This window comes from Pholis gunnellus (assembly GCF_910591455.1).
Source record: "Pholis gunnellus genome assembly, chromosome: 1".
NCBI classification, from domain to species: Eukaryota; Metazoa; Chordata; class Actinopteri; order Perciformes; family Pholidae; genus Pholis; species Pholis gunnellus.
The window spans coordinates 14552286-14578628 of record NC_136528.1 but is presented as its reverse complement, the minus strand read 5'-3'; the positions used below and the strand labels follow the sequence as shown (position 1 = coordinate 14578628).

At 41.4% G+C, this 26343-nt stretch overlaps 1 protein-coding gene across 1 annotated transcript; it reads left to right on the top strand.

Annotated features, from left to right (window-relative positions):
* The first annotated feature begins 671 nt into the window (after positions 1 to 671).
* Positions 672 to 24844, top strand: LOC306695360 (RNA polymerase II elongation factor ELL2-like). The gene is made up of 12 exons (XM_079158589.1): positions 672 to 810; positions 1397 to 1444; positions 11943 to 12070; positions 13231 to 13394; positions 17341 to 17585; positions 18900 to 19024; positions 19149 to 19263; positions 19789 to 20272; positions 20975 to 21026; positions 21421 to 21592; positions 21719 to 21763; positions 22392 to 24844. The coding sequence occupies exons 1-12, from the start codon at positions 673 to 675 to the stop codon at positions 22500 to 22502; spliced, it is 1827 nt and encodes a 608-aa protein (XP_079014715.1). The 5' UTR covers position 672; the 3' UTR covers positions 22503 to 24844.
* The last annotated feature ends 1499 nt before the right edge of the window (positions 24845 to 26343 follow it).

Sequence of the window (26343 nt, the reverse complement as noted above, 5' to 3'; positions counted from 1 at the left end):
ATCAATGGCAGGCCTCTGTCTACCTGACAAATGTAAGTTCAATATTTACTCTCTCTTTAACTTTGTTTTGATCTCCAGGCTCTTAGCTTAATGCTCAACTACACCATAGCCATTAACTGTATCTGCTTACCGTTGGGTCCTGGGCAGGTAGCGTGTAGTGAGCTTTTAGCACTTTTTCATGGAAACAGCTGCCTGCTGCTGCTGGTAATGAGGTTAATGACAAAAACCAAAACAATGAGCTGAATGAAGTTAAAACGCTCCGTAGAGCTCAGAAGAATTGGGTTTGTCATCAACCCTTTCACATAATACGTTGCCATTTGACCCATTGTATGTATCAGAAAATGATAGTGCAGCTCTACATGAGTAAAGAATAATGTATACAAATATACAACAAATCCTACAGATGAATTTTCAAGGGACAAACCAGGAAATAAATATGTAGATCGACTGAATGAATATCAACATCATTTTTATGATATTTTTTAAAGAAAGAAATATTTGTTTCGATGTTAAATTGGCAGTAGGCCTAAATGTCATGAAGAAATGCAGTGTACAGTCTGCTGCGCTGTGCCGTTGTCACCGAGGCTCCGCCCACTCCGTGACGTATCAGGGAGAGTGCTGAGCCGAGAGAGGAAAGCAGCTTTAATTGCAGGGCAGAGAGAAAAGCCAGCGATGGCTTCGCTCAGGCAGGAGCACCACTACGGGCTCTCCTGTGGAAAAAACAACAAAAACAGCCCCAACAGGACGCTGTACCATGTCAAGCTCACGGACACGGCTATCCGAGCACTGGAGGCTTACCAACAACTCAAGGTACCTTCACCTCGGGTGTTTGTGTGTTTGTACGCGCGTGTGTTTGGAGATGAATTTAGCTACTCTTGTAAAAGTTGTCGGCTGAGCTTATTTGTGTTGTCAAAGTTGTCTCACTGTCGCATTTTTGTTGAATTTCTTTTTTATATATATATATATAGCTTTTCCTATTTGTTTATTTTTAGATTATTTTAGTAGACTATAAATAATAAATATGTAAATGAGACTCGCTCCAACTAGTTTACAGTCACCTCTGAATCAATTGGCTACATCGCTGAGTAGCATACCACGACTGAACCCTGCGACTGTCGGGAAAGAGGAGCCCGTCAGCTGTTTGCTGGGAAACCTTCTTTGTGCTTCAAAGTGAAGCAGAGAGCCTGCAGTCTGCCAAGTTAATTGACAAGTAGACTAGGCTCGTAATTAGCTCCAGTGGATACCATTAACAGCACACAGGCATTATTGATTGTGTAACTTGCATGTAAACACATTACAGCATCATTTTTGTTATCTTGACTAATTTAAATTACAGAGCTGTGTTAATGCGTGCAACAAAGTCACAATAAATGCTTCTGTCATTCTTTTACCTCAGATCTCTTTGCCAAGTGAGCCATCAATTTGTTTCAAAGGAAACCAAGGGGTAAGTTTTTTTTTTTTACTTGTTTACGAGTTTATCGCATTGTGCACAGTAGGTGTGATCTTGTTAAATCCAATCTAGCAACAAAGAAGGAGAAGGAGATAACAATGCAGATCACTTTTTTTTTTTAAACCAAGGGATATTCATCAGCTTACACCAAGGCCTTAGCTCAGTTGTTTAAATAGAGGGTTTTGTTAAGAAGGCAACATATCACCGTGATATTAAGTTTAAACAAGAGCCAAATCATCTCTTTCATTCTAAAAACTCAAAGAAGCTTTTCGTTCATCACCCATGGCTGTTGACTCACACGTCTCAACATACTGCATTAGTGGGAGCGCTCAGATGGGAGCTTATAGGTGGACGTCCCCGGTAGATAAGAGGCATGCAGGTTACTGGGTCAGACTGGTGACTGTGGAGAGGCTTTGTTAGGTCAGTGAGTGGCGCTGGGAAAAGGACGGAGGGGGTGGAGGGGTGTGTGTGCGCACACACTGACAGCGGCAGAGTCTGCAGCAGAGAAAGGAGTTATCATAAGTCAAATGAGGAGCCTTCAGTGACAGAGATTACCTTTGTGCACCACATTGTTCTCAGTTGGGGAAATAAACTTTTAAATGAGTGCGTATTCACTGCATGTTCTACACTTGGACACTCGGGCATCAGCAATACTCTTGTGCTCTTGAAACTGAATCATAATCTGCCGTATCTTGCCTGAACTATGTGTGTTTTGACTAAAGTCAGGAGCAGCTGTGTCCTTGGGGAATACTTTACTTTTAAGTCAATTCTAATTGCATGGGCTGGTTGGAAAGAGTTACAACCCCCTTCCTGTCACGACAAGATGAGCTTGAGTGGTTGTGCATTTTGTGAGGGGCCTTGTGTGGTTAACAGACTGGATTGAACCTGTAAGTGTGTGCGTGATCTCGGAGTGTGCGTTTCTCGTCCTTACGTGGAATTTGATGCACTGAGGTACATTTTAAAAGTTCGTTTTAACTGAAAAGAGTGTTGCACAGACATCTTTATTCTTTCCTTGAGGGCAGTCAAATTCATTTTAACTTCCTGTCCATCGTTGCTATTATTATGATCTGGTGGGCGGGGCTTTCTAATTAATCCAGGTAGTTTCAGTAGAGTCTCGACACAAGCGCCTGCATAAACTGCAACAATACCACAGGACTGTCTTTCCCTGCTCGGGGTGTTGGAGGTTAGAGGTCAGTTGGTCAGCTGCTGCTTTTGGGGGTTTTTTCCCGGCTCTTTAGATCCCAACTGCAAAGGCACAAGGCCTTGACAGGAATATGTGTGGCATTAAATTAGGAGGAAAAACGACAAATCCAATCCACAGCTTCACAGTTTGTGCCGAGAAGTAGTCAGCCATAAAACACGGCTTTATGATTGGATTCAGACCCATTTTATCGTTTCCTGTAAAATGAAGTGTTTTTACATGGACACACATCAATCTGGTTTACTTCGGATATTAGTTAACTGGCTTTGTCCTGCACCCCGTGTAAGAGTGAAGTGCCAACCAAAAGAAACATTAAACAGGGATTGAGACTACTGAGCTAGTGAGATCAAATATAGCACAGTGCTGTATTAGATACAGATACTGCATCAAAACATGCTTGGAGACCAGAGGCCTGTATCTGAGGTTTTACACATCAACAGTCCATCTTTGCTCCACTGCTGTCACTGTGATGGCTGAGGGATTGCAGGGAATTTCACACCGCTCCCTGTATGTGGCACTAAGAGCTCAAGGTTATTAGCCAAATGAATGTTTAGAGGTAATTACAGGAGGCATAATGCTCTTGATTACAGCGTGAGGCATCATGACTTCAGTTTGCATTAGCTTTCCCTGTCTGTCTGACTCAGACTTTCACAAATGTGTGTTTTTGTATGTGGGAGTGTGTGTAGCGCTGGCACAATTTTGCTGCAGTAATAGCTAGGCAGATGACATGAACTTTGCCCTGCTAATTTTCCTGGCCCATTCCCAGGTTGGAGTCCCACTTTTCGTGTGTGTGTGTGTGTGTGTGTGTGTGTGTGTGTGTGTGTGTGTGTGTGTGTGTGTGTGTGTGTGTGTGTGTGTGTGTGTGTGTGTGTGTGTGTGTGTGTGTGTGTGTGTGTGTGTGTGTGTGTGTGTGTGTGTGTGTGTGTGTGTGTGTGTGTGTGTGCGCACGCGTCTGCATTATTATGCGTTAAATGCTTGCATTCGTTTGCTGTTGCGTGGGTGTGGCAGGTTGTTTTTTTAAGTTTTTTTTATGTGTGTGTTTATGCTGTGTCCTGTGTGGTCTAAAGGCATGATTTATTCATGTCCCACCTCCCTTTTCCTGTCCTGCCTCCTCTTCCCATTGTGCAGCAGTCTTTTGCCCGGCAGGACCGGAGTGGATCCCCCAAAGACCCTCTGTGTGTGTGTGTGTGTGTGTGTGTGTGTGTGTGTGTGTGTATATCTGTGTGTGTGTGTGTGTGTTTGTTTGGTTTGCCTGTGTGTATGAAAGAGAGAGGGAATCTTTGGCACTTGCTTTTCCACGAGTGTCTGCATTTGAGTGTATTTGTGTGTGTGTGTGTGTTTACGCTGTCTATGCTGAGATCCCCAGAGTCCCCCTCTGAATGTGTGTTGTCTCCTCTGATTTGAATAACAATGAGCGGGGGAATGCAGGCTGTGTGTTGTCAACCTCTTTGGATCACCCAAATTGAATCGAGTACAGTCAGCCCAGATGTGTTGTGGCCTGCCCTCAGGGTTTGTTTGTGCCCAACATAATAGAAACTTCCCTGCTGTGGATCTAATGGAGTGGAGACTCAAATGGAGAGCACTGCAAACATCTTCCACCATAGACATCCAGTTATTTACCCATGACCAAAGTTTGAAGTCTAGACTTGAATCTGACATCTCTGTGTGTTTGTGGGGGGGGGGGGGGGGGGGGGGGTCGCTAAATTGTCAAAGACATAGGTGTAGAAATTGGACTGCAATATAATGCTCTCTAAAAAGGTTCTGCATAAATCATCTTAACACATAAAATGAAGGTACTTAACACATGGATAAAATGTAAGCAGACTTTTTTTACATTGCAAATTAGCTTTCACTGCCTTTCAGTGATCTCTTCAGTATGCTATAGGTTGTGTTTGCCACTTGTTATAAATGTGTGTTGTTTTCTCTCAGATCACGTTAATGTGTGTGTGTGTGTGTGTGTGTGTGCCCACAAAGAGGGGGATTGTTGAGTGATTATGATGTTTTAAACACTGGTGGTTATAGCTTGCTACTTTCTCTAAAAAAAGCCAAGAATGAAAATCTTGTGCACCGGCCGGATTACATATTTATTTAGCGAACGTGTGAGTGCAAGGCGCGGACAAGTGGCCCTCTGAGATCCAGCAGCGGCGGCTGCAGAAAAATGTGCTCTCTGTCCGATGAAGCAGCTTGGAGATATGGAGCACATCTTGGCTCGCTGAGGAACGTGTCCTGTGACACTGAGCTAATGAGGCATAAAAGGGCACTTGTCTCACCCCCCTCACACACACACACACACGCACACGTACATATGTGTGTCATGGTATGACCCTGCATGTGTGAAAACATAGCATTCACTGGAAGAACCCACTTTTCTTGGGAGGAGAGAAGGAGGAGCTTTTTTTCAAAAACAGTGACCCACAATTTGTTGAAGTGTTTGGCCCTGTGGCACCTGCCAGAGATTTATCGTTCTTGGCATTGGAAGGGGGGGGGGTGCACCCTTCCTTTCCCCCCTCCTCCTCATTTATGCCCAACCTCCTCTCCCCCAAATACTGGAGCTAGCAGCTCTGGCAGTGGCTCTGTCCCTCTGTGAAATTGCAAATGAAAAGGAATGGAAGGCGATTACAGGCTGGGGCTTGATTACATGCACTGTTTCCCACTAAAGGCAGCCACATTAATCACCCAGTGCCAGCATGTGGAACTCGGCTAGGGAGAAGACACTGCGTAGCTCCAAGCATTGACTAATTGACTGTGGGATCATAAACACACACGAAAGCACACAAAATCTCTAGTTTCTCTCTTTGTATGTCCTTCTCTGCTGCCCCCCCCGTCCCTTGCTCCTCCACTCGGCCGGAGACACAGACACACATTGTGTTTTGTATGGCTGTCCTCCATCGGGGAGGGGACTCTTCTTAAATGGCATGTGTCAACTTGTGGCCCTGGGAACGATTCGTCTCTTTTGTTTGTGATGAGATGATGAGAAGTTTTGTTTAGTGAGGATGAGGGTGGTGGCTGGCTGGCTGGCTGGCTGTCTGAGCGTATGTATGTGTTTGTGTCTGTCCTTGTGTGAGCCTCTAAGCCAGTGGCGGAGATATTTGGCTGATAGCTAGACTTTGGCCTCTCTTGCTCCTCAGCCTTATGAGTGGCAGTAATGCTGATTACACCCTGGTGAGAGGAGCTGGAGCTGAGCCTCTCTTTGCTCACGCTGGATTAACACAGACACACACACACACACTTGCACAAGGTTTGCATTAGCACCGGGCCCAGAGGGACTTGCCTCCTGCTGATAACAGACAGCGGTGGTGGCGACAGGTTTCACTGCCTCCTCCTGCACCTCCTCCCTCTCCTCCTATCAACCAGAAAGGGGAAGCAGTGCCATGGCATCCCACTCTGGAGCCGAGGAGGCCAGAACAAAAGACTGGCTGTTTTCAGAAGGCCATTACTCAGGCTGCAGAGGATGTGGAAACAATAGCCTGCATGAGATCTACACCCAGACCCCACATTCAACCAAAAGCTAGCAGGAAACATAAGCCCTGTGCACCGACAGCAGTCTCTCACAGTTTTTGTTCAATCGACTTTATAGTTTGATAAAGCCAGGAAAATGAGCCTCTCCCGTCCTGCGTCTTCTACGTGTGGAGTCATTTATGACAGTCGAGAGTGAACTGTGGCTCATTAAGATACTGTCGCCACACATACTGACTGTCTTTACTTTTATTGTTTCGAAAATTAAGCTGCTGAATTATTTATTTTTTTAAATAGCAGTGTGGTTACTCTGATTCAGGTCAATGGAGTAGTCTTGTGAATATATATATATATACCACAGAAAGTAATTATCAGTCAGTTAACTCAGCAGGCTTGTGTGTCCATTAGACAGTAATGACAACATTTTAAACATTAAAAAACAGACCAGAAGAGAAACAATTAACAAGAGGACGATCATAATAATAAAAAGAAATGTGAAATGTAATGATGTTGAAAACTAATTGTAAAGACTGACTATTGTCTTCTGTCACTTTACCAAATTAAAGAAAGTATTTTTTTATCGATTTCTCTTTCTCCTGCAGATAGTTCCCCATCAATGTGATTCATAGCTGATTTAATATGATGTCATAGCAATTTCACGTGAAACTACCATGACATCAGCAGACCAATAATTTAAAACTGAATCATTTTAAGGGAATACTCAGATTTTACAGATTTTCAAAACAAGGTTTTCTCTGTATCTGTATTAACCCATAAGCATTTAGCAGTGGGCTGCTGTGAACTCGGGGTTCAGTGTCTCGCTCAAGCACCCGTTGACGTGCATTGACAGTACGAGTCAGGGATCAAACAGCCGACCCTGTGGTTGTAGGAAGACCCAGTTAACTGATTGTTTGTCTTGTGGTACGTTTAGGTTGCTTTTTAGAGCTTTTATTAGACGTCAGAGTGAGGGAGATGGAAAGTAGTTGCTGGTAATGGTTTGGAGTTTCCCTCTTTTCTCTTTTTTATATGTTGTGCTGAAGTTTCCTTTAGGTTATGACAAAGCCTTCATAAAACCAGGGTGAACTTGGGGTCAGGGGGAAAATGGAACCACCACCTTAAAGTGTCGAACGATTAAGATGAAAACATTTTAGCTTAAACTGCCTTTATCTGAAACAAGATCCCATTATTATGTGGTGTACATGTGCAGGGACATGAATACCACAGACACACACCAACATGCAGGCACACATTTGCAGAATAACGTTTGAACACACAATCACAGATAGCAGTGTACTAGTATTTCCGGTTTTTGCACAGAGGTGCCAGAACTGCAGGTAACGACTTACCAAACCGTAAACTGCTGCTACGTTCTCTTACATAAGCTGATAAGGTGAAAAGTTTAAATTTCTTCACATTTGTTCCTCTTGTTCCTCCAAAATGATTAATATAACTAGAGCATGAACAACAATTCTTGGCGGCCCTGAGGTAATGAATGTGTGCTGATTTATGCGTGTGTGAAATGGAGGGAGCGTTCAGTTCAGTATAGACTTAACTTAATGAGGCTAATTAGAGCGTTTGATTGATTGACATCGCTCTCCTGCAAGCTTGGTCACCAGTGAAACGGTAACATCTCATTACATCTGTTTGATTTCCTCGAATCTGTATGTGCATAAAGAACAAGCCTTCAGATCATTTTCCTTTGCTCTACAATTCTAAAACTTGAAAGGAGTCTGTCAGACACACAGAAACAACTTAACAGCTGAATTGAAGCCAAAAGTTTGCATACGGAGAAAACAGATGGACACACAGGCATACGCCAAGAGTAATGCCTTCGAGAGAGATTGATGGCACAGAACAAAAATGGGAACGTTGAGACATTTTCTGGTGACGGAGGCAGGGGAGGAAATATTGAAAAGACAGATCGACCAGGGGGAGGCTGTCCTAGCTTCGTTAATTAGAATGAGAATGGGGAATGTTAAGAGTAACGGAGGCAGGTTTTGGGGTTAAGACTGGCGTGTCTGGGGGTGAATATGTTAGTTAGTTGACCAGGGGCCATGATTTCGGTTCAAAGAATGTATTATATGTTGAAACACACTTTTTTTAGGTTTGCCTCTTTGCCTTTTGGCCTTTCAGGGTCACTGAGAATTGCTGAGGTCGTAAGTCACTCCCAAGCGTAGAGCAATATTTATATTCAATTCTAATGCATGGACAATTGCCAGCAAGTGTGTTTGCCATCTTGGTAACTTTTATTCGTGCTTGTTTTGTTGCTTCAGTTTTCTCTTGCTTTATTCAAGAATCGAAAAAGATCAAGCCACAGATTCCCTGAATATTTTACTTGAAAGGAAGACAATAAATATTTCATTATTCATGGTCAGTTGAATTCTTTAAGTCCTTTTGTAAGAGCGCCTCTCTGTGTTTGAATTGCCATGTGTGCCTCTCAGGAGAATGCAGCAGGCATTGATGCGGGCCCCAGCGTCTGGGAACGAGAGTGCTTGTTGTAGTTTGCATAGTGGGGGTCTTTAAGTCTGCCCGCAGAGGTCATACGAGCAGCCACCACTGGATTAATGCCAACCAGTGCTCCTGGGTGCGATGCATGACTGGGCATTCGCAACAGCTGAAATCCTGTGAACACAGAGTCTATACATTATTAATTGTTTTGTTGGAGGAAGATTGAAGGATGATCTGAGTTGCACAGACTGTGTATCAAAAATGTATTACAAACTTCTGTAAAACACTTAATTTTCACCAAGAAGTGATTAACATCTGCAGCTCTTCCAGGTATCCTCAAATAAGGATGCGTGAACTCACTCTGACAAAAACGTTCAACTGTGTTGAGTTCCTACATCTCACAGATTGGCTCCCGTTGGCACTCAGCCATACACTTAACCTTTCAATGTACCAATACTTCCCAGGAAATGCTAATCACACTTGCAAGTTGGATTTCACTGGAAGTGGAATTCAAAACAAGCAACAAGGCTCTTCACCATCTGTCTGGGCTGTTTCAAGAAATCCACATGAGCAGCATTTGCTAGGTAGACAGTGAATTTTTCATTCAGGAAAATGTACTTTCTCAATAAAGCAGCCAAATAGACATCAACCTAAGCCTTAGCCCTGTTGCTCCTCTTTTTCTTTTTTTCTTTTTTTTTTAGGGAGATAAGAACTTGAACGTTAAATAATCACAAACTCATTCGATCATAAGTAGTGTCACAAATGCTACAAGCAAGCTGGTCTGTATCTTTCAGTGCTATCAGCGCTCAGCCGTATATAGTGAGCATGAATTCCTGTGGTGAAAACCTGCTTGTAAAGACATGTGCAGCGCCCTGATAAGACAGGAGAGCCAACGTCTCTGTTGCTTTATTGCACACTTTCATCAAAATATCTGATGGGACTTTTAAGGACAGCACAAAAGCAAAGGGCCACCCTGCTCAACGTGGGCTGCACAGTATGTTCACTAAATAATTAGTTCAGATTGAGTTCACAGCCTTTTAAAATATTTGAAGTGATAACCAGTTTACCGGACGGTTTGCACCAAGAGAAGTTCAACTGTAATTGCCTATTGATTGTGCACACGCATAAAAAAAACATTCTGTAAAGCAGCACGTGGACTCTTGTTACATTAGTAAAATAAATAATAAAAGCATTATGAGGAATATTTGATGTATATTGTCCTTAAATCTGCTGTTTCTTTTGGTTATTTTGGGGCAGCAGGAACGAGCTATAAAAACAACACGAACATATTTAATTTGATATGGCGAACATGCTAGCAAACCTTTGCCTATACACATCCACTGGACACAGAGAAACATACGCATTCATTTGGTGTCATATTTGCGCTCTTCTGAATGTTACTCCAATAATAACTTTCTGTCTTAAGTTGTTAAATGCTTATATTTGTTCACCAGTTAGTCGCTAACTTTCGCTGCCTATCGGTATCGTAGAGTGGTTTTATATTACACTGTACATAGCGTATGCCATTCATTTGAGGTCATACAGTCCACCCCTGCAGCTTATGTGGAGGCCAGTGTCACACACACACACACACAGGTGGACATGGTTGACTGAGTGGGTTGGCATCATGTGGGAGCAGAGGGACACAGCCAGAGAAAGTAGAGGAAATCCCCCAGGATAACTTTACGCTTAAAGCCCCCCCCCCCCCCCCAAAAAAAAAATGGCACAGCTGCCTGCGGCATGAAGAATGGGATTGCTGGGTAACTGCTGACCTCGCCGACACAGTTAGGAGGCAGTAAAGAATACTTGTGATGACAGTGTGGATCTCCTCTGCACAAGGACCTTTCTAGTATGTTTACTGAAGTTACTGAAGTTCCTGACTAGCTGGAGTATCTCTCTGTAGCCATTTCTCACTCATGTGCTTCCTGAAACTCCAGCAGTGCCTCTGCAGTGTAGTGCTGAAACTTCCCATAAAGCTAAATGAAAATAGCAGTGAAGTAGAGGAGTATTTCCGAATTCTGCTCTCAGAAACGTGCAATTACATCTTTTTCAGTGGTCAAATCAGTGTAGATTCTTCTTTTTTTCTGATCCTCATTTTTCCTGATCTGTTATTATATGTGTGTGCGTGTGTGTTCATGTGTGCATTTGTCTGCCCTGGAGGTTGCAGCCTTGGCTCTGCTGCGCTCCACTGAGTCTGCCAGGAGATCTCATGGACGCCTCAGTGGAGCGGACTCTTAAAAACACTGTTTACCCAAGGAGATTTATTTAAAGTTACAGAGCGGCACAAAGTCTCACTCTAGATCTTTTGTCTGTGTGTGTGTGTGACTCATTTGCACATGCAAGTCTGCGTGGAGATGTGATGAAAACAAGATGTGCAAGTGGTGGGTTGGTGTTTCCTAAAGGCATATATGACATTTTATTTCATTGTAATATTTCCAAACTGATCATTCATTGTAAACGAAATACTTTGTAGTCTAACTGCTGTACATGTTCACAAGTTCTCATTATCTCGCAGGTTGTCTCCAGTGACAATTATCAGGTCATGCGTGTACTTTCTTCTTGTACGCTGAAGGAAGACTTGCATGCATGTCATCTGTATTCAGTACGCTTTTCCCAAAATATGAAACAAGCTCATTAGTTTCATCCTGTCCTTTTAAGAAACTAATATGCTTTTTTCATGTGCCAGAATATAAGATCGGCACACGATATATCCCATAATCTACTGGGCTAACTGCCATTACATTAGTTGAGTACGTTCATGCTCCCAAGAGGATAAATACGTTACATTTCAATGGCCATGTTACCTTTTTTGTTTCACAAGCTGTGTGTTTGTTAGCTGTACTTCTGGTATGTCAGTTTGATCCATTTAACATCGCAACATCTATTCGATACTATCAGGCTTTTAGAGGTAGTGTTATTTTAGGATTAACTATTTATTTAGGATATTTTAGCTACATTTGTCAGTGTCTAGTCTTTGCAGTGGGCTGTTAATTTGTAAAGAAAAAAGATTTATGTTGATTGCATAAGCCTTGCGTTTGGATGGCTCTGTGCTTTTGGCTAAAATGCGTTTGGCAGCAGAGTTTGTCTCTGAAATTCTGCTGAGTCGATAACTGCTTTTCCCTACAAAAAGTTGACAGTTTGAAAGATAACAAAAGATGCATGACCTTGATTGGTCTTAAGAATACACTTTACTGTCATTTTCTTCAGTCCTGTGTTATTATGGACACATATACACATAACCTGTTTATACTTACATACCTGGCTTATGGGTGACTGTACTTTAGTTTTGTGTGTTTTTTTTGTTTTGTTTGCCTATGCAACACTTTGCCAATCATCTGCCTGTATGTTTTTCATTAAAATCTGAATTTCTTCTGTTCTTCTGCGTAGTACATCAAGATCCCAGCTCCCACACCAGAGTCCCCTTCTACTCTTCGCGTCTTTTCCTTCTACTTATCCAGCGACAGCAAAGACCAACCTCAAGCCAGCTTTGACTGCATCCATCAATATGTTTCAAGGTATGGAGTTAATCAGCTGAAAGTTGTTGTTTCACCTACTGTATGTTCATGCATTAAAGTCTAAATTAAGTGCTATTTAGTCTTTTTTTTTTTTTTTTTTTTTTTAAGAAAACATTACCCTACTTTTATCCTGATTCACGATCTTGGAAAACACATAGATTTTTTTCACATAGATTAGCAAAGGCAAATATATTCTGGAAACAAATAATCAAGCAAAGCTTAATTAGCTAATGTTCCAGATTTATCAGTCACAACAATTTTAGATGCATGTGTTTGAACGTGTGACCCCAGACGGTACCTTGTTGTCATCTTCATAAGTCGTCGGTCTTTCCGCTGTGACCGTGTGCCCACGTCTCTGAGGGCATCAAGAGAGACAGTCAGCTCACTGCTTGCTGTACACAGGATGGGGCAATTGAAATTTCCTGTATATTTCTGGGCTGACCCTCTCATTATTGAGACCTGTGATGCCTTGTTTATGGAGTGGATATGCCTGGAAACTGAGAGTTATGCTCTGTTGCTGCCTCCTGCTGCCAGATGGCTAACTGTGGTCAAAGTTGTCTGCTGGAGCCAAGACAAACAACGTAACCGTGTGAGGGCAAGATCCTGCTCTCTCTGCCCTCACATTAGTTTTGATATTTAGAGGATAAAGAGGGAAAAATCATCACTGGTCAGTCCTGTTTATTATTGCGTTATGAAAATGTATTTGGGAACAGGGGGAAAAGGCTCCTATTTTTAAAATATGAACACAAAAGACTTTGGCATCATAGTAGATCCTTGATTTATTTACAGCATTAATGCAGACCAGCTTCATGTATTCAACTTTTTATTCTTTTGTCCAAGACAATCTTTGTTTTGCAAGTGTGCTGGCAGGAAGCAAGCTAATCCTGGTGGTTTTCCACAGGCTCTATCCTGCTTTGAACCAGCATATGTGGCCTTCTCACAGGCAGAGGACTGCAGAGCTATATGTAGTGTGTGACATAACATACAGTAACCATAGACCTGTCCTTGCCAGCTCTCACCACAAAGCCACTTTATTCTGCATGGCGTCCATGTTGGTATGCTGCCCTGAGATAGCTTATAGGCCTCTGTCTTTACAGTGTTTACTGTACAGCCAGCAGAAAGCCCTGCGGTTCAACGGCTCCGTGTTTTTGTTTTTGCAGTGACGGCCGCGAGCAGCTGGAAGGTCAAGGCATTATCCAGGACAAGATCACAGTGTGCGCCACCGACGACTCCTACCAGATGACCCGTGAGAGGATGTCTCAGGTGGAGAAGGACAGCTGGAGCCGCTCTGCCATTGAGATCAAACCCGGAGCCACACATCCAAGTAAGAATAGACCAGAGGTCCTTGAGGTGCAAACAGGATCATAGGATGATACATCTGCAGATGTTCGTGGGGGAGAGGCCAAACAGCTTTAAGCTTGGAGAGGGATCAGTAAATTGAATGTGGATTCAATGATGTCATATAAAAACAAAAATAGAAATACAATAGCGCCAATAAAAGCATTTGGGATATGTGCCTCACATGAGAAAATAATGCTGTGTTCATTGCTTTAAGCTGGAAACCAGATATTTTTCTATTTTGATGTGAAATGAAACCAGATGTGCAGGCCGCACTTTAGTTTATAGAAATAAGTCTAAAAGCGAACTCTCCTCTTTTTATTTATCTTGTACAATTCTTTTGGCATTTGTTTGTCAGGTTGTTAAGTCCTATTTAGTCTCACCTCTACATCTGGCTTTGAAAAAAGGGTTGGCGAAATGGAAGTTTTGTATTGGTCAAAGTCAGCATCTGTTTCTAACCATCATTTCAGAGGAAGAAGGCCAATTCAAAGATTCAAAGCCAGGTCCTTTCTGTTTATGCTGTTGAAAAATGTAGTTTGCAGGGGGTTGAATCTCTAAAACTTGCCTTACGAAGATGAAATATTAGCTCCATAGGGCTGTAACTAGTTTATGTTTTAACTTAATTCTTGTGCAGAAATGTCTCCCTGTTGTTGCAAAACAAATACAAAAAAAAGAGTTAACTAGAGGTTTGCCACGAAACTGAATAGCAAAAATTCACAGGGAACAATTTATTGCTGCACCATTTGAATTTTGACACATTTCATGCAGCGTTTACCAAAATGTTGATGTGTCCCAGACCGTAATCATCAATTATACCTTGCAACATATTAATGATATGAGAAGAAATATGAACTGGGGAGCTACTTTCTTTCTCTTTTTTTCTTCTCTTACTCAACCTTTGCCGTTCTTATGTAATAGGAATGCTTCTTGGCTTGATTCTGGACCCCTCCAGAGAAGATGAGACTCTGGGTGGTTCAGTCCAAATTTAGACTGTGTCGATTGTGTAAGGCAGGGGTGTCCAAACTTTTTTCAAAGAGGGCCAGATTTGATAATGTGAAGATGCCCAAGGGCCAACAGTCCCTGCTGACATTATTTTAAACAATACAAGTTGCCTATACATACACTATTATTTAATAATTATATTTTCAATGACACAGCAGGGATAATTTTATTTTAAATATGATCTTTAAAATGTAGCATTCTGGTGTACTCTGAGAAGAAAATTAAGTGATAAGACATTTACTTTAAGCAAAAAACTAATTTATTATTCAGTTATTAATCAGTATTTCAGCTCTGGTTGAACAGCTGGATAGTTTTTTTCAATCTATTATTATTATTAACCTTTTATGTAGACAAAATCCATTGAACGAGGTCTCATTTTCAAAAGTTTGTCATTTAAAAACAAAGATAGCAAGAGTAGCGAGAACCATCGCCTGTACAAATAAAGTGATTAGTTTTCATTGAACCCCGTTACTGTATTAAATTCCACTGTTACTGTAAAGCTGTTAGAATTGTGGCCTATCTTCTATTTGCAAATAATATGCATTCAATCCAGTTCAATTATTTAAATTAGAATGAAGAGTAAAGTAATAGCTGTGATCTATACACACCTCTGCATTAGCAACCCGCTGAAATGAAGATACAGGCACCTTAACCCTCTCTATCAATACTTCAGGGCCCTGTTGGGACCGGAAGTACACTGGCTGTGGTCATCACAGTGAACAGTGTCTGGGAGTGTGATGAGAGGGCACGTGAGCCCTTGTTACTGTAGTTCATCTCCTTGGAGCAGAGGCAGCATTTAGCATACCCTGCCTTATCAATATTTCTAAAACACTGCGACAGCAGGAAGCTGTACTCACGTCTGTTTAGAGTAGACCTCCACCTTTATCCAGGCCCAGCTCCACATCTCAGCCCTGCATCAAGCTGCGCTACACAAACAGCGTCCTCTCCCTGAAGCTCTTTGACCTCATCATCTCATCAGTATCTGGGCCTCATCATCGTGGTCTTAGAAGTTATTGTCACCACGAAATCATCCTCATTCTACTTTGAGTTAAAAAAAACAACCTGCCAGCAGATCCGCCGGTGTTCCGGTTTAACGTTAACGAGTGACCGCGTGAACTGAACCGGGCATGTTTCATCGCGTTACGTTTTTTTCCCTCCTAAATCGCGATAATGACGAATGTTAACAAACAAAGCTCCGCATGCAGTGGACGTTATCGTTAACCGAGCAAGTCTGAACTGTAACGGAGGGAAAGACGGTGTAGACATCTTAACGCTGATTGGCCAAGACTCGACACATCAAAGATGTTTTATTGCGAAGATCACGTCATCACCTTTTTTCCTCGTCTCAATCCAATCTGAGAAACGCTGGCTGGCCAGATGACCCCCCCCCCCCCCCCTAAAGAGAAAACATCTACGGATCACGTGGATGATATATTTTCATTCAAAACGGCTAATTTCGCTGAAAAGCAACAAGTTTGCAGGTATGCATTTGACTCGTGGGCCCGCGAAAAAGACCGCTGCTGTGTGGCCAAGTTATCTTGGATTTGCTTCGCTTTTCTAGCACAGTCGCTCTCTGATAGCTTGTTGAAGTATTAGCATGTTTTTTCTCGTAGTGTCTTGTTACATTATATCACTTAAACAAGGCAACAGTCTCATGACAAACTAGGCAGACACAGTTGTTTCGGTTATCGGTGAAAAAATATGAAAGCGGCGGCCCTCGGTCTCGACTTTCCTTATTTTACTTGCCGTAGCCATGACAGTTGAAGGGTCAGAGACAATTAAAAAAAGCCAGACAGTTACAGAGTGGTGCTGCCACCATGAGGTGAAAAGAGGAATTGCATGTTGAATTTGTATGATTTATTCATTCCGTTTTGACTGTGCTGGCGGGCCATAAATAATGCATTTTAAGACAGAAGGCGCGGGCCGTATAAAATCTGACCTCGGGCCGTGATTGGCCCGCGGGCCGGACTTTGGACATGCCTGGTGTAAGGTGAAGATAGCATAGCAACATATGGCCATAGGGAAACCTTTCATAACTGCACCCAACATGCACCTTTTAGCCCGAGGAGGTGTTCATGAACAGTGTACATATTATCAACCATGCCTAAAGCTATACAGCATGCATCTGATGCTCCATACATTCCACACTACACTTAGCACATACTTCTGTGTATTATTCATCAGCGTTTATGGCTGCTAGTAGAGTAATGGTATTGCATGGTGTTATTATCACTTGGCAGGACATACTTTTGTGGTTGAAAGGAAAGCGTTATTTTTTCTGTATCTTTGCCCCACTCTGACCTTCAAAGAGCAGATTAACCTGTAATGGGATTAGCACAGAGGGATAGCTTTCACTGCCCCGTCTGCCTGCAGCAGAGATGTAAGCAATGATCAATGGGGTGTTTACCTCTAATGACAACTAGCTGCAGGCCAACATGTACATTTGATCTGATTTAAAGGTTAGTAGTAGAGGATATTTAATGAATGTCGCCCCATTAGTCAAGTCAACCAGTTGTTAGGACCAGAGAGTATATGTTCAAACGTTGAACAGGTAAAAGCAATGGTGGGAATTGTAAAATCTGGTTGTCTTTAACTGTCGTCTGCTTTTGTTTGACCTGGAATGCTTTATTTTTAAAGCTTGCATGACACATTTCACTAAAGTCCTGTTGTAGAGTTTCCTTGCTCGGGGCTTACAAATCAGTTCCAATTAGCTTGAGTTTAAATCTCTCTAAATTTCCGGAAATTCCTAAGATTAGATGTCTTGTGACTTGCTGAGAGAAATTTGAAAGCGAAGAATTGATTTGGATGTAAAATGAAGCCAACAAATAGTTTCCAACAGTTTTCGGGGCAATGCAATACAAATACAACTTAAGAATTACACTGTATGACTGAGTATCACTTACACTTATCTACTTTTTTTGTGTGTTCAGCTAAATGTGTCAAGTTCCACAAGAAGCCAGCTCCTCTGTCTGCATCAGACAGCAGCTTCTATAAGCAGTCCACCAACAACAGGAAGAACGGCGGTATGGCCACGCCAACCCAGAAGCCCTTGAGGGAGCGCATCATCCACCTACTAGCTCTCAAACCCTACAGGAAACCAGAGCTGCTGCTGTGGCTGGAGAGAGAGAGAGCCGGCCCAAAGGACAAGGCCGAGCTGGGTGCTACACTGGAGGAGGTATGCAGAAATAACTTGTGTGCACGTACATATAAACATATTGTACTGTTTGTACATACTTTCATGCATGCAAAATAGGTTGCTCATAGAGGTTTTGTACATTTTATAGGACGTGTAGAATCCTTGTACACATCTTAAAAATCATTGTGGACACTCTTGCTTCGTGTTGATCTATACATGTTCACACTGCCTACGTGTTTGATGTATACAAATACTACAGCTTTACGGTCAGCCATTAACACATTGTAAAAGGCATTTAACACCATTAAAAACATCGAATTAAAAAAAAAAGAATGATAAAGAAGTTTGCCAGCTGTGCTTTGATTAAACATGAGATCTAAAAGTTTACTTCATGTGACTTTCCTGTATACATTTTTGTGTAATTCCTAAATGATGTTTGTGTGTCAGCATTGGTGTGTGTGTGTGTGTGTGCGCCTGTCTGAGTATTTACTGCCCATGTGCCTGTTGATGTGTGTGCCTGCATGTGGTTTTCGTGTCCGTGCATGTGTGTAATTAGGTCGATGCTGTAATTGCCTCTGCAGAGATTGTGTTTGCAGTGGGGCGGGCCGCTCTGTCAGGCGGCCCCAGAAAGATAGATGTCCTCTGAGAAAGTCAGTCTGAAGAGATTAGAGAGGAGGTTAAAGCCGGAGACTCTAAGTTGGGAACAGAATCTCAGAAAAAGGTTTTTGCTCTTTAGGAATGTGGATGTGCCACTTTCAGCACGTCCAGGACTCCAGTTAGTGACAGTGTTAATATTTTACTCACTTATTACAAATAAGGGCCATATCGCTGGGCCCACTGGAGGGAAGGGAGGCACGGGAGAACCAGAACCAGGACTGAGTGGGGCCGACTGTCAGACACTGCTGCAGTAAAATGATAATTCGAGAGGGATTCTGGTGCTCGGAAACATTACCCTTTTGTCCACAAAGTTCCTCGTAATACCGTTTAAAAATAGACTATAGTTTCTATAAATGTGGTGGTTGATTTATCTTGATAACACAAGTTTGGAACCAGCCCAAATGTGGGGGTTGACAAAATATAAGAGGGAATATTACAAGTGTACATTTTATTTTACACGGACCTTCAAAATGTATACTGGTCCATGCATATTTTTTATTCTGGACTGGATTCTGACAGATCACTGGTCATTTGCCATAAATCCCAGGGCATTAATTCACATAATCGAAGTTAACATCAAGGCAAAAGATTTGAAATGTTTTTTTTTTTTTGGGGGGGGGGGGGGTTATAAAATAAAGAAATTAAAGACTTTAATGGGAGTTTTAAAGTAACATCATACGGGGTATTTTATTTCAGGTGGCAAAAGTGAATCCCAAAGACAGCAGCTACCTGCTGAGGGATGACTTCTACAAGCATGTGCAGAGGGACTGGCCAGGCTACAGCGAGGAGGAGAGGCAGCAGATCAGCAGGCTGCTGGCCAGGTGGGTCAGAGGCACAAGCTGAACCAAACGGACATGCCATCTATTTCAACAAACTTATAATTAACTCACTAATATTTTTGGTCTAACCTGTGAATTGTCTTTTTCTTTCTTTCCGTTCTAACAGGAAGTTGCAGCCACACATCGGCCACCAATCAAGGAATCTTCCAGCAAATGTGTCAACGCTGAAGACCTCAGAGGATACGACACTACATCTCAGCACAGCAAAAAATCCTGCTGTGGTAAATGGCCGATATATTTTTCAGTGAACTTTAAATGTGTGAAAGTGACCAATTTGTTTTGTTGTTGTTCTTAAACAAATGTATTGTTCTTTAACAGAAATAAAAGTTATACATTTCACCGTCATATCAATAGCACACAAATAGAAATGAAAAAGAATACAATACAATAAAAATCTGAATATTAAAAGTGAAATAATGCCATCCATCCCCCCCCACCCCACCTTGGCATTACACACCAAAGCATTTCACAATAGTACACAGTGATGCATGAAGTAAAAATTACCAATCTGCTTTTAACTTTTTCATAGCGGTTTGTAATATAAGTATTCTATGCATGTATATGTAAGTATATATTATAGATTGGATTTTGATGACTGCTAACTTTTACACCGTACAGGTGAAGTCAATTAGTAAAGGCTGTGTATGTTTTTTTGTAAGTATTATCAGCTCCACAAGCTAGGTTGCAGGATATTTTGTCAGGACATATTGAGGTTCATTTTGGTCTTTTTTTTTTTTTTCTTCCAGAAACGTCCCGTGCCTTTTGACTCACTGGAAAAGCTAGCTCTTAAGAGACAAAGACCTGCGGACCAGAAGTTGCAACAGCAGCCCACAGTAAACGGAGTGTTAAACAACAAAGGACACAACATTGCAGCTCCTATGCTCAGCCCCAGTTTCCACACAAAGACTGAGTTTCAACGGACAAGTAACCATACTGGAAACCAAAACAGCTTACCAGGGGTCCACAATGGCTTTCCTGTAATGCACAAACTGCCCAGCACCTCTGACACGCCTGTCTCAGAGAGCAGTGATCAAGAACCCAAAGTAAGCAGCCACCAGCCACCACAGGGTGACTCTGACTGCGCTCACCAGCAGCTCGCCAACAGCCAGCACAGGAAGAAGAAATCTAAAAAGCACAAAGACAAGGAGCGGGAGAGGTTAAAAGACAACAAGGGCTGTGAATGGTTAGCGACGAGTCCTGATCTCAAGCAGAACCTGGACAAACTTGACAGTAAGGCCCTCTTTTTTTTTTTTTGTGACTGATATTAGCTTTTATACCGTTTGAACGCGTCCTGAAAGTCAACATAGATTTTAACATTTCATATTGTGTGATAAACTCTTTCCTCCGTTTTGACTTCCATGTGGCGGTCGGACTTGGAGACAGTTCGGAGATATCACATTATTGCGTCTCTGACTATTTTTTTGTCTGAATATTACATCTGTTATATGGCAGTGGCCCCATCTCCAAAACACTGAAAACAAAACAACCCTCCTCTATACTTAGAATCACATGTTAACCACACAGACTGTGAGCTGATGGCCAGGTGCGATTGTGTGTGAGGTCTCTCTGAGTGACCGTGCCCACTGGTTCATTTATACAGTATTATCTCATAAGCATGACTGTGTTGGCTCCCTTAAGCCCATTCTCTTGGGTCCTCAGTGTGTTATGTGGCTGATTGACTCAACAACAGCCAGAGCAGTGCTTTGCGTCCCTAAGCTGGCAGGTGTCCCGATACCCACAAGCTCTTAGCTAGTCTGCACAGAGGCGGGCACACACACACACACACACACACACACACACACTCTCATGCTGCGTTTTGCAAAACAAAAATACATTGCTTAACATTCAGACAATGGCAAAGTGTCCTGTAGATGACTGTAATGACTCAACTGGAGCTAATGTCATTTTCTTTATCCCGTGCTTTCATTCCAGATCCTGACATCACAAATGCTGTGGCCTCTGAGGAGAAGCCGGATTATGTGCTGTGAGTGTAAACATGTTTTAAAATCATTTTGTTCTGCTCACCATGCAACGATCTTAACCATCCCAATCTTTCACTGTTTATTTCTCTCCATCCACTGGTTTTACTGAAACGTTCAATAAATAGTTGTCTCCAGTGGTGATACATGGGGGCACCTCTGTATCTTTATCCTTAGCTGCGTTACAAATCACATACTTTTTCTTTTTCCTTTTGTACATACTGCAGTTACCCTTACAAACTACATACTGTTGCGTATAGTATGCGCACAGCTTATCTGTATCTTTATGCTGCCATCTTGTGTCTTAAAGAGGTGCTACATAAAAACAACGTTTGAGGAAATGGCCTCTTTTAGAGAACGTATTGTTGTATAAGTTAAAGTCTGTGTGTCTTCTTGTAGAACATATGGCGCCATCATGAGTTTGGAGCAGCGTGGGAGGTACCAGGGGGATTTCTGTGCAGAGTATGATGAATACAAAGACCTCCACTCCCGGATCGCCACCATAACTCACATGTTTGTTCAGCTTGGATCCAAGATCAAAAGCTTGTCCCCTGGCACACAAGAATATAAGGTGCATATTTACAACCAGATCTGATCTGATACATGGCATGCATGCAATCATTTCAATAGTATTGTGTTATGCAGCTCAATTAATATTAAGTATGTAAATAATACAATTGTGTTTTGTATCATTTAGATAATGGAAGACCAAATACTAGAAAAGTACAACAAGTATCGAAAGGTAGGTCAAACATTCAAATGCTTTAAATTATCATCACACCGGAGTCTTTTTTTTTTTTTTAAATTGTATGCAGTAGCTTCACATCACATCAGAGCTGAAATACATGTCAAGAGACCTACATGTTATTTAAAGTTACTGTTTAGGAACTTTGAATTGGTTATGAAACAATCTCAATTTGATGCTAATGCCTCTCTATGAACTACATAAGCAAACGAGGCCACCAGCGAGAAGATTTATTTAAGTTTTATGCTCGTCATCGGTGCCACCGGGTGGGATTCGGCGCGAAAACAGATGAAATCATAAAGGTTCAACAGAAGCTACTTCAGATCAAAATGAAGGCCAAGTTAGCAGATGAGTGTGGTCCGAGGAAGGCCGCTGGAAGGAGGGGAAGTGGGGGAAAGGACTATTAGCCCCCTTCTTGACCCCTCTTGACCCTTCTGATATTAAAATAAATTCTGCAATTGCCCTGCATTTTGCTCCATTCTTCCTCATCAGTTAAGATATTTCTCATCCTCCAGATATTATCCGTCTCTTGGCTGAGGGCAAACTACTTATTTGCTGGTTGAGAATAAGGGAATATACCAAGTGGTGTGAAAACCTTTTTTTAAACTCTCTCTTCTCTCCATAGAAGTTCCCAGGCTACCGGGAAGAGAAGAAACGCTGCGAATATCTCCATGAGAAACTCTCCTACATCAAACAGCTAATCATAGACTATGATGTCTCTCAGGCTTCTTCGTAGCATTGGCTCTCCCCTTTATCAGATTTATTTTATATGGAACGCTCTTCTTTGGAACAAAATTGCCCTAATGGTTTTTGTGAGGTTGTTAAAACCAGTGTCAGTGTCAGCCATTTTAATGGAAATATGTAAAATGTAAAATGTGTAGCAAATATGAGTTTTACTTATTTACTTTTGTTTTTGACACATGTTGTCAAACATTGCTGTAGGCAGTGTTCTCCTTTCCATTTTTATAGATTCAAAGACATGCAGTGTAATTTTTAATTCCATATCAAAGTTGCCTCATTAATGATATTCGATTGAAGCGGCCCTGTGCAAAACAAAACTGAAATGGTTGAAGTTATTTTATTTCAGGTTTAGCCTTCATGTCTTATTATATATAAATGGTGTGAGATCGTTTTACTTGCCCCCTTAATGTTTCAGGCGTTTATCGTGAAGCAAGACTAAGTTTAAAGCCGTTGCTGCATTTGCATCAAGATATTGAAACTTGATTTTTCATACAATCTTTTAAAGAACTACATTTTGTATAGAAAACAAGTGAAATATTTTTACTTCTTAGCAGAAAATAATATTTTTAGGGTATATATAAAGTGATGTATTAAAATTAAGCTCTTTTTTGCAATTCAGCCAGTAAGGGGCTCGTACTTTCCACCTGAATTCACCTGATTAGCTTGCTTCATGATATGGTCCTTACATTTTCAAATTCTTAAAAGACTTGCTAACATTTTGAAAGCAGCTGATTCCACTGAAAAGAAAATGTAAAATATACAAATGTTTTGACATGTTAAGCTTTCGTTGAGGCTATCTCCCAAATGCACTTGTGTTTAAAGTATTTATTCACCACACCCCTTTCTTTTGAGTGACCGGTAAAAGGGACCAACATGCTTGGCCTTGATGGCTGTTGTAATAGTTTGGTGAAGGAGGAGGATTTCCTCCCCAAAGCCATTACTGACATTGTTTATCAGGCCCTAATTCTAGTTTACAGTATTCTAACCCACTGGGTAGAAGTGTCTTTCTCTCTTTTTTTCCTCCTTAGAACTACTGATGTATTTATTTTTAAGCCACCTGCCTTTATTCTGAGCTGTTTGTCTCCTCAGCTTGATGCGTCAGGTCTTGTTAGATCAAAGTGTTTGTTTCTTCCAAGCAGCTGGATTGGAAATTGTGAGCAGATCAAAGGTTCGCCGAACATGTTACGTCACTGTATGACCTGACACAGTTGTGGAGAGTGAATGGGATTGTCATCAAAAGTCGTGGTACTATTTCAATTACTAGCCTTGAAGGTTTATATCCGTCAGTTTCCAGTTAATAGTCATTGCCCATTCTGTTTTTTGCACTAAACCCAGTCTGAAAAGGGGGGACAGCAGACTAGTTACATTTCCATGCAGATTGTAATTGATCTTCGTGGTTTTTGTTCAGAATGTTACCACGCAGTCAGTGACCTGGAAAGCCTTAATTTACACTTTAATAAGACAAAATCTTCAAACTGCCAATATCAACAAGGAGTCATTATCCACACACATCTGTTGTCTGCCTTATATATTACTGTTAGCTGTAACATTTAAACCTGTCCTAGCCATTTCTCTGTTCAAATGAATGCCAACAGTGGCTTTCCCACACGTTTGAATATTACTTTCTAAAGGAAATGTTTCATAATGTAATTTTTAAAAAAACAATGTCTAATGCACAGCTTGATTGGCTATGACGGCATTGCTCATTCATCAGTTGCATTTGTGATCTTTCTGGTACTCTGTTTTTCATAATCATCATTGAGATGTATGGTCAGGTATTTATCGTTAGGAATACCACTTTGGTTTATACTGCGGCTGTTATTCCTGTCGGCGTTCCATCTGATCAGCTCTGAGCACATGGAGAAGTTTGATTGGATGATCGTCTACAGTGATTCCTGCTATATTTCAAGCACACACAACAACATAGTGAAAATACTCAATCCCAATCATGGAGTGGGTGGTAATTATTATAAGGTTTCAGGGAGGGGACAGGTATAATGGTGTGGTTGATTGAAGAGCATAATTATCTGTGGGTTATGCGAGTAGGATGAATGAATCACTGGTCATGAAGACAGAATATTTCTTCCAAAATCACTAAATGCATTTTATTTATCTGTGCAAATCTTAATCACAAGCTACAAAAAAAGGTTCTTAAAGTGTTTTTGTTTTTTTGGACTGAATATTTACAAAGCACCAGTGCTGCACAGTAGGTGTTCTTTTTCTTGTTCTACATACCTGCTGAAGGGAAAATCTCATCTTAGTCACAGAGGAGTCAGAGAAGAGAGAATATGTTTTATGAACTGCATTTTACAGATGTATACCTGCTCTGTTGTTCAAAGGAATAAAAACATCAAAGTGATTTTATTTTGTTTTGAGTCTTTCTCTTTGAATTTGTGATGCTGGTAATACCTGCATCATTCATTGATCGTACAATGTATGTTTTCTTTAATCACAACATTGATCAGCTGTGCAGTTGTCTGCAAATGTACTGCACTGTGATGTTTTGCTGCATTTGCTGGTATATTGATTAAGTGTCTGAAACAAAATAGCTCGTTGAATGATGAGACACAAAAAAGAGTTATAGACACAAAATAACATGCAATATTGCATAAAACCCAACATTGTAAACAAAATGGCACTGCTTTCTAATAAGTCACCATTTATAAAGGGTTTAGTAAAAGTTAATGCATAATGTATTAAACCATATGCAACTTTTGGCTTTCCAGATTGTGAAAGAAAGTATCATCTGACAGCAAGGTCTTTCTAGCTCTTCAATTAATCTCTAAGGATCTATAATGGAACACCTGAGGAGAATCTGGATTCAAATCAAGTCATTACCCAATTATAAACTGTTGTAACTACAAACGTGATGGCTTATTAGAAACCCTGAAACCCAACATTTACAAGTTAGTACCCAATATTTTAAAGGGCCAGAGGACACAGAAGTTGTTATTCAACCGCAATAGTCCCATCAACCATTAATTAAACTGTTAGTTAACGGTATAAGTGTACTTTTTATGATTATATGTTGATGAGGCTGCTCTACTCTTACTCTACATATTATGTACCCTATTACGATGACTACAGGTGTGTTGTACGATGGGCAGTGTGCAATTTATTTGTTGGCTGGTGGCAGTCTGTGTATGTATGTTTGTATTTTTTAACAGCAGATACTGTATATGTCCAAGACAAATTTCCTTCGGGCCAATAAAGTCTATCTTATCTTATCTTAGTTATACACCTTTTATAAATGGACTATTGAAGAAGGAGAGTGGTACCCACACAAAATAGCTACTTAAATCCAGTTTCCAGAGCTATTCGAGGCCTATATAAAAAATAAAGCCCCACTATTGATTCTGCTGATTTGTTTAGGGCTGTGAGATGGAGAAAAAAACAAAGCCTCAAATTGTGCATATTGATCTTGGGAGATAAATACGATCGAAGCTTGAAGCTCGGGTTTGACAGATATCGGAAGTGGAAAATGACCGAACTGTAAACTGAAAGGCAGACAGGCCCTGGAGGTGTTGATTGATTGAACTAGGTTTACTTTACTACCAGCTGCTCCGCAGGCCTCCGTGGACCCACGTGCCGCAGGGCAAACGTTGCCACGGCGACAGTGAGACACTTAACACCTTGATCGTGTGACACATTTAAAGTGAGACCGCTGGCTCGAGGTGACAGTATTTTTGAATTCACAGATAACAAACCAAAGGTAACTAGTATGAGCTCACACTTCCGTTCATGATGTGACGTCAACGTTAGCTTAGCGTGAGTGTGTTTGGTGTGAAAAACAGTTAGCGCTAAATGTGCTAACAAGCTAACATGAATGTATTCTC